Source organism: Chanodichthys erythropterus, chromosome 23 (genome assembly GCF_024489055.1).
Source record: "Chanodichthys erythropterus isolate Z2021 chromosome 23, ASM2448905v1, whole genome shotgun sequence".
In the NCBI taxonomy this organism is placed as follows: Eukaryota; Metazoa; Chordata; class Actinopteri; order Cypriniformes; family Xenocyprididae; genus Chanodichthys; species Chanodichthys erythropterus.
The window spans coordinates 23169365-23182584 of NC_090243.1; the positions used below are offsets into that span (position 1 = coordinate 23169365).

A 13220-nucleotide genomic window follows, 5' to 3' on the forward strand; every position below is an offset into this window, starting at 1 on the left:
GTTTTATACCTTGGTATTAATTGGAAGATTAGATGGGCGTACTCCTCCCGAAATTACGTTTATTAACTTCACATATAAGCAATCATAAGACATTCTCACTCCACTATACAGATGCCAAAAGCATCTTTTAGCACCTGTTTATCTAACTTCACCATCAATAGACTGAATATCCTCGCCAGACTCTTCCATATAATTAAAATGATTGAGGACTTGGAGTGTCAAGCTTTGAAGGCACCATAAAATATCATAAAACATTCATATGTGTTATATTCCAATGAATCTTTTCCATAGGTAGATCCAGATTTGTCTACGGATTTCTCCAATTACAGAGTTAATTTAATTATCTCGCTGATAAAGTTACAGCATTTCATGGTTATGTTCAGTTTTGTGGGCTCTTATTTTGATATTCTGTTCAGTTTCCTTATGTTCCTGTTTCCCTGATCTGTTTAGTTTTGATTTCCATGGTTTATGATTAGGCCCTCGTTTGTTCCTATAATTACAGATCATATTCTCCTATGCTCTCTTGGCTACAGAAAATGTGAAATATGACACAAGTTGTATGGATTACTTTTATGATATTTTTAGCAAACATTTATAGTGTTTTGCATTTTAAACAGCTTTAAAGCTTCCATTTTCTTTTCTATGGATGTGATTGTACTTACACAGAAAAGAGTGGCAAATACACTTTTCAAATAATTACTCAAAATCTAATTTGGCTTTGTTATTAGCAGGCATGTTGGTAGGGCTGCAAAAAGAGATTCAGCATTACATTAAATTGGCCTCAGTTCTTAAATTAACTAAAGTTTCATACATTATCTGACTGCAGATTACAGTAAATATATACAAGAAAGAAATCTGAACTGTAAAATCTAGAATGGATTAAAAATGTGTTGATATTTAAGGTATGAACTAAAACACAGTTCATATAAATCTGTATTAAATATTTATTTTTTTATTTTCTGTGCAAGCAAACAAAATTGCAAATAGTTTCATTTTGTCAAACAAACACCACTTCACACTTCACCTGTAGCATGAAAACATTTAAAATATTTCATTTAATGCTCACAAATGCTACAGTGCTGCATACCTGCAATTCTCTCTTGGGGTTTGCAGAATTTACCTTTATTATCTCTGAGGGTGAAGTTGTTATTATTGGCAGCAGAGAAAGCGAGAGAGAAATAGAAAGGATGGCCGCTGGGAGGCTCGTCTTTATCCACAGCACTGATCGTCTGAATTACCTATCACCAGCCACAAGAAGACAAAAAGAGCTTGTCAAATCTACAGCGGGGTTGCCACATTCCAAGGTTGAGCATTTAAATTAATATATTTATTATTTATGTTAAAAAAACAACTAAGAAACTTAATGTTGTTTTCAGGTTTCTGAAAATCAAATTATAATGTAATCTTGCACATCAATTTAATTACAGTAATTCTATGTAGACATTTTTATTGGCATATAGATAAGCATATTTGATGACTTCTCCATAACTCACTGCTGAGTGTACAAACAACTATGTTTAAAGGAGTCTCAAACGCCATTGTTTCCTCCTTCTTATATAAATCTTATTTGTTTAAACGACCTCCGAAGAACAGGCGAATCTCAACATAACACCGACTGTTACGTACGGTGTACGCGCCAATATTTGCATAATGCCAGCCCATGATGTTCCCAACATTATAAAAGGCATTAGACAAGGGCAGCCAGTTATCGTCTTGAGCTGCACACAGCCGAATCATCAGACTAGGTAAGCAAGAACAACAGCGAAAAATGGCAGATGGAGCAATAATAACTGACATGATCCATGATATCATGATATTTTTAGTGATATTTGTAAATTGTCTTTCTAAAAGTTTCGTTAGCATGTTGCTAGTGTACTGTTAAATGTGGTTAAAGTTACCATCGTTTCTTACTGTATTCACGGAGACAAGAGCCGTCATTATTTTCATTATTAAACACTTGCAGTCTGTATAATTCATAAACACAACTTCATTCTTTATAAATCTCTCCAACAGTGTAGCATTAGCCGTTATGCTATGCTAAATTCACTCAGAATAAAACTTTTAACATCCAAATAAATACTTTACTCACATAATTCGAAGCATGCATGCAGCATGCATGACGAACATCTTGTAAAGATCCATTTGAGAGTTATATTAGCTGTGTGAACTTTGTAAATGCACTGTAATATAGTCGACAGCTCGTGTGGCAGGAAGCATGCGTCTTAAAGGGGCGGCGCCGAGTGTAAATCAGTGCATTGTTAATGATGCCCCAAAATAGGCAGTTAAAAAAATTAATTAAAAAAAATCCATGGGGTATTTTGAGCTGAAACTTCACAGACACATTCAGGAGACACCTTAGACTTATATTACATCTTGTGAAAGAACGTTCTTGGGCACCTTTAAAGGATTAGTCCACTTTTAAATAAACTTTTCCTGACAATTTACTCACTCCCATGTCATCCAAGATGTCCATGTCTTTCTTTCTTCAGTCGAAAAGAAATTAAAGCTTTTGATGAAAACATTCCAGGATTTTTCTCCTTATAGTGGACTTCAATGGGCACCAAACAGTCGAAGGTCATAATTCGTTTGACTGCAGCTTCAAATTGTTCAACACGATCCCAGAAGAGAAATAAGAGTCTTATCTAGTGAAACCATCGCTCATTTTCTGAGTTTCAACCAGAAATGCTCATCTTTAACTAGCTCTCTTCTTCTTCTCTATTTGAATTCCAGCTGTGTAGACACTGCTAAGCGTATTACTGCCCTCCACAGGTCAAAGTTTGAACTAATTGTTAAATACTATTGAACTAGCATATTGCATATAAAAATTAGTTCAAAATTTGACCTGTGGAGGGCAGTAATACGCTTAGGAGCGTCTACACTGCTGGAATTCTAATAGAGGAGAAGAAGAAGAGAGCTAGTTCAAGATGAGCATTTCTGGTTAAAACTTTCATTTTTTTTCAGAAAATGAGCGATTGTTTCACTAGATAAGACCCTTATTTCTCATCTGGGATCGTGTTGAAGAATTTGAAGCTGCAGTGAAACTAATTATGACCTTCAACTGTTTGGTGCCCATTGAAGTCCACTATAAGGAGAAAAATCCTGGAATGTATTCATCAAAAGCTTTAATTTCTTTTTGACTGAAGAAAGAAAGACATGGACATCTTGGATGACATGCGGGTGAGTAAATTATCAGGAAAAGTTTATTTAAAAGTGGACTAATCCTTTAAGTCTGCTGAGGTTTTTTTATTTTTATAAAATCTAAGCCAATTTATTCAAAATATTGTTTGCAATGAACAGCATTTGGTTTCCTGTAATTATAGTCTGATATCCAGTTACAGGAATTGTTTGGTAGAGGTTATTGTTGTCAAGGGCAATGAGTTAAAGATTAAATTTATTACCAATTTTTACAGAAATCCAATGGTTTACATACTTTTTTTCTGCAACTGTTGTTTGAAATCTTGTGGCACTGAAATGACATTGGAAAGTTTGGAGATGATTCCACTCCAGGGAATTAAGTCCTGAGAATAGATGTTTGGTTTTTAACTTTTTTTTATTTTAACACAATGTCTTAGAAATGCACCGTTCATGTGCAAGGCATAAGTCAAGAGTTAATGACGTTGGTTTTATGCTCACAAATAAAAACAGTTGTAAAGCAGATTAATGGAACACAAAAACATGTTCTGTGTGAACCGACCCTTCACCTGGTAAGTCATTTCACTCGTTGAAGTCCGTTGTTAACTAGCCAAATTTAAAAAAAGAAAAAAAGAAAAAAAAAATCAGATTTGAAAATCTGAAAAACGGAAAACCTGGATTCCCTTTCATGGGAACTGTCAACGCTAAGTCATATGATATTATGGGAACCCTCTGCGTTCCCATAACATCATATGATGTAGCGTCTCGTTCCCTTATTCAGGGAACCAGGGTTACACAAGTAACCCGAGACGTTTTCAGTTGTGTTAGTTAACGTATAGAAAATAAACATATTTATAATCACAGCATTAAAGACTCTAATTTTTTGACAGTAGTATTGTGGACTTAATTGATTAGTTTTGCAAAGTCTTAAAATGATGTATTTTTTTTATCTGACTGATGTTATTTATTAATATATCTGATACTGTTAATTTAAATTTTCTTCAGCTTTTTGTAATAAACTTAGGCCCAATCCCAATTCTACCCCTTACCCCTTCCCATTTCCCCTTCCCCTTTGTTTCGCGCGTTCACGTGAAGGGGTAGGGGTGTCCCAATTCTCATTTGGTTGGAGGGGAAGGGGTAGGGGGAAGGTCCAGGTAGCCCTTCAAACGAAGATTTTTCGGGACCACACTTCAGATGAAGGGGTATGATACATTTCCAACATGGCCGACCAAGCGAGCAGAGAGACCCATAAATGTAAGTATTTTTTTACGGTAAACAGTATTTTAGTAATAAATAATCACTTGTTTTATGTTGCCTTTAATCTTGTGTTCATGTATACGGTTATGTTCTCTGGAAAAAGATTTGTTAAAAATCGCTATGAAAACAGTTCGCTAATGTTTCTTACTTTATGATAGTTCCACAACATATTTTTTTTTATATTTTATTGAAACCCACGTTGATTTCACAACATAAATTCAAATCCAGTGGCAGCTAACTTGTCTTTTTGCCGCATGCCTGATTAATGTATTGTTTTGTTGTGGTTACGTCCATAAATACGTTATGTTACATGATATAAACAAAAAGTGCATTCAGTTTGCATGCTTATTCATCAGTATTGTATGTTCTGTATCAACCAGGGCAGGCCCGGCACCACGAGGGGGCAAAAGGGGGCATTGCCCCCTCAGATCTGATTTGTGCCCCCTCAGTTTAAATTTGTCCCCATTCACCCGATCGATTTTAACTTTTTAACGTGTACGATAACACCGGTGTGATGAGAACGTTCAATAGGCCTACGCTAAATTCAAACCTGCTTTCCCGCTGCTGGCGCTGAGCCAGAAATTGACGCGCTCTGTGTTTTCATATTTCACAACTATTCAGTTTTCAACCATGTTTATTTGAGGTTTCAGACGTTTGAATGAGGTCTAGGCTATATATAAAAAAGACATTTATAGTTTGTTAAATGCAGATTCCATACAGTCATATGGAAGCTGCGATAATCCTTTAAAATATAATTTGACGAAGTTGTTTATTCATATCAGATACAATGCGTATGAAACAAAGTTTACTCTCTCATCCCAGTTCACCAGCCACTTACGTTTATTTCGGGAAAAATGGATGAATTTAATGTAAATCCGACAGATCCCCTGTTTTATCAACTAACATGATTAGTAAAGGTGTTTTAACAAAACACATTCACTTCCACATATTTGACAATCGGAAAATATCATATAATTCATGATATAGCCTAATTAACAAGTTTTGGAATATTTTAAAGAAAAAAGAAAAAACAAAATAAACGCGATAGCCTACCTGTAGTTTGGCTGCATGATGCGTCGCCAAGTAACGAATTTTAAAATAATGTTCTAAAAAAACTTTGCGAGGGAATTGCAAGTTGATGGCAAGCAATTAATTAAATTATAATGAAATCATTAAAAATCAAACAAATAGACTAAATAATATTAAAAAAAAAAATTATATTCTGCATGTGACCATTCAGTTACAGAACTGAACGCGTTGCTCTCATAGTGGTTAACGTTACCTCTCTCTTTTGGTGAAGTGGTGCAGCTGCTCTTGCTGAATGGCACGGATTGCACTATGGACTATTGTACCTTTTGGATATTTTATTGTTTTAACAGTATTTTATTTTTTATAATGAACAAGCTGCGATGTCAGGTTTCCACTGCTTTGTTGTGTTGTGTGTGAGGCGCTGGCACGATCAAACAGCTGTCTTTGCAGGGGACTTGCCTCATCGTCATGGCAACGGTTCGTGGACAGGTCAGATTACGTCAGAGTTTAGCTGCATTCACGTCACTTCATATTTCCGGAATCTTGAAATGACTACACGTGACGTTATATTCGGAGCTGTTCACATCCTTTTGGTCCTTGGACTGGGAATTATGCATTTCCATGGCACCACTATCAACGCCTAATAAATCAATCTACAGCAGTCAGGTGGTACAGCGGCCATGTGGTACATCTGGGAGCTTTCAGAAAACTCCCAGCTTACAAGCTGTAATTACAAGCTCTACGAGGACATGAACGCTTTTTACAAGCTAGAATCTTGTAACTACAGGAATTACGAGGCCGCGTGAACGCATCTTTAGTTGCCGTCTGTTGGAAAACTGTTCACACCGCGCAGACATTCCATGACCCAACAAACGCAGATTAAACATGTTCAGTCGAGTGGAAACCGACTCCAACAGATGCCAACAGGGGTATCACACCGATCCAACAAACTCCAACAGACGAGTGTTGTCGGTGCGGTGTGAATTGGCCTTTAGAAGTGTGTGATAAACATCGGCGCATCTATGACGTAGGAGCTAGCGACGACTTATGATGACGTGTAACGGTCTAGTAGTGGTGTCCCATTTCTTAGGGGAAGATTTTCAGCCCTACCCGTTGACACTCTGTTTCAAGGGGCAAGGAGAAGGGGTAGGCATAGAGGGAAGGGGAAGGGGAAGGGGTATAAAAATAGAATTGGGATTGGGCCTTAGTATGAAATATGCTTTCATGAAAAGTGCTACTTAATATATGTTATGACCCATGTTGCTTGTTGAGGCTGGACAGTTCCAGTTTTTTTTGGATTTGTGACATCATTTATCGTTCAAACTCAAAGTAAGTGGTTATTTGGCAGGAAGTTTGAGGCTGATCTCAGTGGGAGAATCTTTTTAAGCAGATCTAAATCTTTATGTCTAAGACAAGGATCAATACTGTGTAATTAACTTATGAGGACATTGTCCTTTAACAAAGAGGATACATGATTCAGCCAACGTGGCATTGATCTAAGGCTGTACAAATTATAACACACAGGACGAGACTTTTGGATGGCAGGAAAGTAAAAAAAGAGGTAGATGACATGAATATACAAACAATTATGTGCAAGTATTGTGCTTTTAAAAGCTTCATTTGAATAGCAAAACTTGAACTTGCAAAGGTTTATTAATTGAATAAAGAGGCTAAGGCTGGTAAGATCATGTCATGGACAATAAAATGTTTATTGAGATCTAAGATAAAAGAGCTTGATGTACAATGAACACAAACTTTAACTTTTAGAACTTCCTCCCCAGTCCTCAAATACAATTTAAGGAAAACGATTTTGAAACATCATACAACTTTCTAAATTGGGTTACAATTTAGAAAGTTGTATGATGTTTCAAAATCAGTTTCCTTAAATTGTATTTGAGGGGCATTATCTCACACTAAACAACACAACCAAACTTAAGTCATTCTAAACAAACTCAGGCAGAAACATCCATTTTTTACACACTTTTCTGTGAAATCGATGAACTCTGACCTACAGACTGCCTCTGACTTTAGGCAACTAGAGATGACTCGCCCAGACTTAATTGCAAGATTTTTGTGCTGTAATGCTTGTTGTCCGAATGTTGTTGAATTTCCTTGTCATCACGTTTAATTGACTGTAAACATTTTTTTCCATCTACAAATAATCAGCATTCTATTTTGTATGATAAAGTTTCATTATCTATTCATATTTTCAACTGACTTCTTTTTTCAACTCTTTCATCTGAAAACCGTAAAGTATGAATTTTTGTAACTGCATTTTTGGCAGAATATATTTGGTGACCAAATTCTAATGGATTCCTAATTCTGTATTCTCTGTACATTTTGAGTAACTGGACAGTATACAATAAAAATAAATAAAAAATAGCTTTCCAAACATATATATAATAACTGTCAAATAGAATGTGTGAACAATGAACTTTCACACAAAGTGTTTGAAAATGGAGAGGTAAATAAATTAAACAACTTACGTAATTCTGTAAGAAACAGTGTCTGATCAGTGTTTAGCTGCTTTAGTTCATGGGGTTTGAGTCTGGACTTTGACTGTGCCACTCCAAAACCCTTCCTGTTTTTCAACCATTCTAAGGTAGAACTGCAGCAAGATAATGATCTCAAACATAAGCATGAACCAACTGTGCTTCAAATAACAGACGGTGTAACATTGTTCAGAAAAATTTTCTGATACGGAGCAGAATTTATAGTTCTATCAAAAAAACTCCACTTTTGTTTCTTTTCATAATGGCATGATGCACATGATTTGATTAAACGAAAGACAAAACACAGCCTCGTATATATGCTGAAATCACACATTTGTATGAGTTCAGTGACAAAAGAGATAGTTTAACACAATCGGCTAGTTTACCTACAAGCTTAATGTTCAAGTTTGTCAGCAGCTTCAGTTAAATTAGCAAACGGTTAGAATGTACGCGGCAAGAAATGTCACATTAAACAGACACAGTGAAAGACAAGGCTTCATAGTTGTGTAGTCATTTATATGAGTTTAAATGAGATCCATATTCTACAGATGTTGTGAAATACTGTACGTTACTCAATAGTGCTCACCTCTGCTCCTACACAGCCTCCATTTTCCGATTCTTTTAATTGTAAACTCAAAGCTGAATGACTGACACAACAGAAAGGAAACCATTCACAAAACTGATATGATATATAGCAGATTCAAAAGAAAGCCTTTATTGCTTTATTTGATTGTATGAGTAGCAAGAGCCAATGCAAATCCACATTAAAGAAGCCTAATGACCATTTCCTTATTAGTATCATTTTGATCTATGATACTTTTTCATGTCTTTGTGGTTTTTCTCTCTTGCTGATTATATTTTTAAATGCCAAGAGCACCCAGTTCAGATATTTAGCTCCACAAAACCCTTTTGCTATAATATTTGCTGTGTAATGCATGAATTGTGTGCCTCCTCTGACCTTTATTCAGTGTCATTCATTCTTCTTTCACTTTCACTGCATCTTCCAAGCCACATGAGGTGCATGTGAAACAGTGATACAGACACGTTACATGCATTTTATAAATAATCTCATATTATGATTGACTGTGTTGCTAACAAATTTTTACTTAAAATATTTTAAACTTAAACTAGAAGACTAATCGACGCAAATACATAAGAGGAATGTGTTTTATTTGTTTCATTAATGCATATATAAATATTCTGATATTGTGAAATCTGAATTCACTTTATTATTCTGCAACAATTTATAATTATTTCCTCTTTTACAAAAGACAATTTTACAAAAAAAAAAAAAAAAAAAAGACAAAAAAATTATTTTACAAAACTAAGACACATGTTAAGTTGACGGTTGAATATGTGTAATAGATTTGTCCAAAATTTGGGCATTCACTCATTCTTCATGTGCTCTGGTCTCTGTAAGCGTGCGATTTTGAGTTTCGCACGGGCTGTACCTTCTTCTGTCCGTGTGTGTTGTTGTGTTCTGTGTAGCACACAGCTTGTGTTTTTTCATCAGTGAGAGCTCTCATTGGCTGCATGTTCGTGTCATGTTTTGTTTGAGCACGTCTTGTGATTGTGTTTGCTGGCCATGTGCTCTAAATAGGTGTGTTCGACATCGGCTGCAGCTGGATGCAAGAGTTGTCGCTTACAGTCGGGGAGGATCTGAAAACGGAGACATGAAGTCGGACACTTTCTGCTTCCCATAGAGAAGATCGTGCTGAGTTTGCATACTTTTATCATTTTCTGTACTGCTTAATATAGCATCTGCATGTACAAGAATAAAGTTCAACATAAGCATATTTAAATACCAAAGAAGTGGGGTCTACATTTTTTATCAGTTTTATTTTGATAAACATGACGCAATTAAACATTGCAACTACATGAAAAGAGCTTATACTGTTATATAAATATACAGATTTGTGAGCATTAGTGGAACTGAATGTTTCAGAATCAACACAAAACACAGGTGATCGTTGTCATGCGGCGAATCCGGCCAATTGTGGAACAGATGTGCCGTCATCAGATCTCTGGAGAAGCTGTGCAGGCTGACTCAGCCGAATCGTTCTTATGGTATTTTGATGTCATGTGTCACAGTCACATGGCGTTGGCGCAGTCTCAAGACGATTGGTCTGCGCAGCGCTGTATGAAGTCGCACAAGACTATTGTCATGTTCGGTGTGAGCACATGGCCTGTCATGTTTGTTTCTATGTGTCATGTGCTCTCCTGTCTATTGTCTTTAGACCGCCCCTCTTGTTACCTGATTATTGGTTTATTTGCCCCACCTGGGATACCCCTCTAATTTCCTCTCCTATTTATTCTCCTTATGTTCTCTTTCCTGCACTAGTTTGTTGTCCAGCTGCTTGTTTTTGTTTTATTTTTTATTAAAAATATAAGACCATTACACTCTGCATTTTTGAGTGCTCACTTATCCTTCACCACAACCTTGACAGATCGGGTATTACTATAACCATCGTAATTAAATTCAATCTTCAATGCATTTCATTTTTAGGACCGTAATGAGGTATTTTTTTTTATTTTGGAACCCCTAATAAAAATGCACAGAGCTACACATACCTGTCCAGGTGCAGCATTTTCACAGAGGAGCGTCTCGTACTCAATAGCAAACACTGGAGCGTTGTCATTGATGTCCATGACTGTGATCAGAGCTATTCCTTTGCCGACCAGAGACGGGTCCTCTGACACACACAAAAACACAGTTAGCATCAACAGCTATCACCACATAGAAAGTGAATATTGATTTGTGTTCTAAGACGGGTCAATAATATGACGTTATGTCCAGTGTTACTAAGTAATGCATTACTGTAATTACATTACTTTACTTGTTACTTGTACTAATTCCAACCCACTCCACAAACGCATTACCATTTTTTTTCTTTGTGGTTATAAAAATAGAAGTGAACAACAGTCTTTAAAATGATTTAAAATACATAGGCTATATAATAACAATGAGGCAGTAATAAATCTTTCAACGAAAGTAACAAAAGCAAGTTATTTTGTTGTGAAAATATTGTAATACATATTTACATACATAATGTAATACATAATGTAAACAATCAACTTGCATACATTATGTATTATATCAAATGCCTGCAGAGGGCGCCAGCGGCTAGGTGATTGTTGTTGTTACACTTCTTGCTATTGTCTAAATGCTTTACATTTTGACACTATCAATAATATATTTAAAATTAATTGGATCAAGCACTGTCTTTGTGAAAATAACCTTCCATGGTTCTTTATTCCCAATCTAATCTTCAAAGAATGTGGTGGTCTTAATTTTCTACTTGCATATGGTTTTAAATGCACTAAACTCCCAATTAAGTTGTCTAATTTTCAGAAACAAGCTTTGAATGTGTGGAAATTAGTCTACAAGCACAATTTCTCTCCCCATTCCTGTGTAATTTGAAATAATCAATATATATTATTCAAAAACAAAAGCATTTTTTTGGAACAATTAGTTTAACAATGGTTTAATTTTTGTTACAGACTTGATAAATCAGTCGGGTGAATTATATAATTATAATGAATTTGTTAATTATTTTGGAACAAATGTATCTTCTAAAGAATATTTAAAACTCATTCATTGCATCTCCCCAAAACTACTCTATCTTATAAAAACCGAAAAGATGTATAATCCTGTAATTGGTTCTCTTTCTGCTCTGACTGTTGGGGGCCTTTCCATTAGGGCTAAAAAAAATTAATAATATGTATATCAGAAAAATATTAACCAGAGAAAAAAGTGCTTCACCTAAGGCAATGGTGAAGTGGAAACATGATTATCACTCCCTTGTTTTTCAGAATTTGTGGTCAGATATAAATAAATATGTAATTCCTAATAAAGTCAAAGAAACTCATTTTGAAATAATAAACAGATACTATCCATGTAAGGTTTTTGCCATTATGCAGTTTTTGTAAAGAAGAAAGAGAAACAGTCGCACACTTATTTTTCAGTTGTAATTATACCAAATTATTTATTATTTAAAGTTTGTCACTATAACTGATGTAATGGTCTTGTTTATGGATTGTGATACTGGTTTATTGGAAATGGATAAACTTTTTATTCTATTAGGGAAATATCATATACATAAAGCCAAATGTATATCGACAGTACCTGTCACAGACACGTCAGGTTCCACCTCACTCCCTTACCCACGCACTCAATCACCAGCATACTAATCACCGCCACCTGAAGATCATCAGCACCGTCATTACCACCAGCACTTAAGCCCCACACTCACGCACACTCACTGTCCGGTCTCGTTTGCACTACAGCTCTTTGTATGCTTACCTCAAGGACTCCAAACGCTATACTTACCCGTCTCCATCGTCTCCATCGTCTCCATCGTCTCCATCGTCTCCATCGTCTCCATCGTCTCCATCGTCTCCATCGTCTCCATCGTCTCCATCGTCTCCATCGTCTCCATCGTCTCCATCGTCTCCATCGTCTCCATTACTCCTCGTGTTCCTACCTGCCTGTGTGTGTGAGTGTCTCAGTCACCTGTCTCCAACGTCTGCCTCCATCTTCACCTGCTATACAACAAAAGGACAGTATTACCTTCTCATTTATCTCCAAGAACTGCATTCTCTTCATCCACTTACCTGTTGCTCAGCTGATAACGACAATAAACTACCATTACTGCTTTTATCTCTGCCTCTGGTGTCTCTATCATAACAGAAGACCGGACCTTAACAACATCTATCAGCATGAGCTTCACCGATCCCTTTCAGGAGCTCGTGGACGCACTGCGCCGAGCACTCTGCCGCTTCCGCATCCACCGTCACTGCTCCTTCTCCAGCGTTCACCGCCAGTCCCATGGCCAAACCGGCGCCCTACTCAGGATCGGCGGAGGACTGCAGCGGATTCCTCCTTCAATGTGAGTTGGTCCTGGAGATGCAACCGCACCTCTACCCCACCGACACGGCTAAAATCGCGTTCATAATCTCCCAACTGCAAGGTAAGGCCCTTCAATGGGCGGATTCACTCTGGACTCAGAAAGGCTCAGTTGTAAAGTCTTACTCGGCGTTCGTCTCTCACTTCCGTGAGGTCTTCAGGAAACCTCTGACTGATTCTCCAACTGGTGAGAAACTTTACAATCTCAAACAGGGAAATAACACTGTTAATGATTATGCCTTGCAGTTCAGAACGCTAGCCGCCACCAGCGGATGGAATGAACAAGCCCTCATCACCACCTTTCGTCAGGGATTGGAGCCTAACGTGCGGTTGCATCTCGCTGCATACGAGGAATCCATAGGACTTGAACGCTTCATCCAACTCGCCATCCGCGTGGGTTCTCG

The 13220-nt window shown here is 36.8% G+C and overlaps 1 protein-coding gene across 1 annotated transcript in view; it reads right to left on the bottom strand.

Moving 5' to 3' along the window:
* The window catches only part of LOC137013463 (cadherin-7-like), a 98467-nt gene that overhangs the window by 18907 nt on the left and 66340 nt on the right, over positions 1-13220 (bottom strand). Inside the window, exons 7-8 of the mRNA XM_067377236.1 lie at positions 10482-10603; positions 1121-1238 (exon numbers count right to left, since the gene is read on the bottom strand). Coding sequence (XP_067233337.1) covers positions 1121-1238; positions 10482-10603 — 240 coding nt within the window. The remainder of the gene's footprint in view (positions 1-1120; positions 1239-10481; positions 10604-13220) is intronic.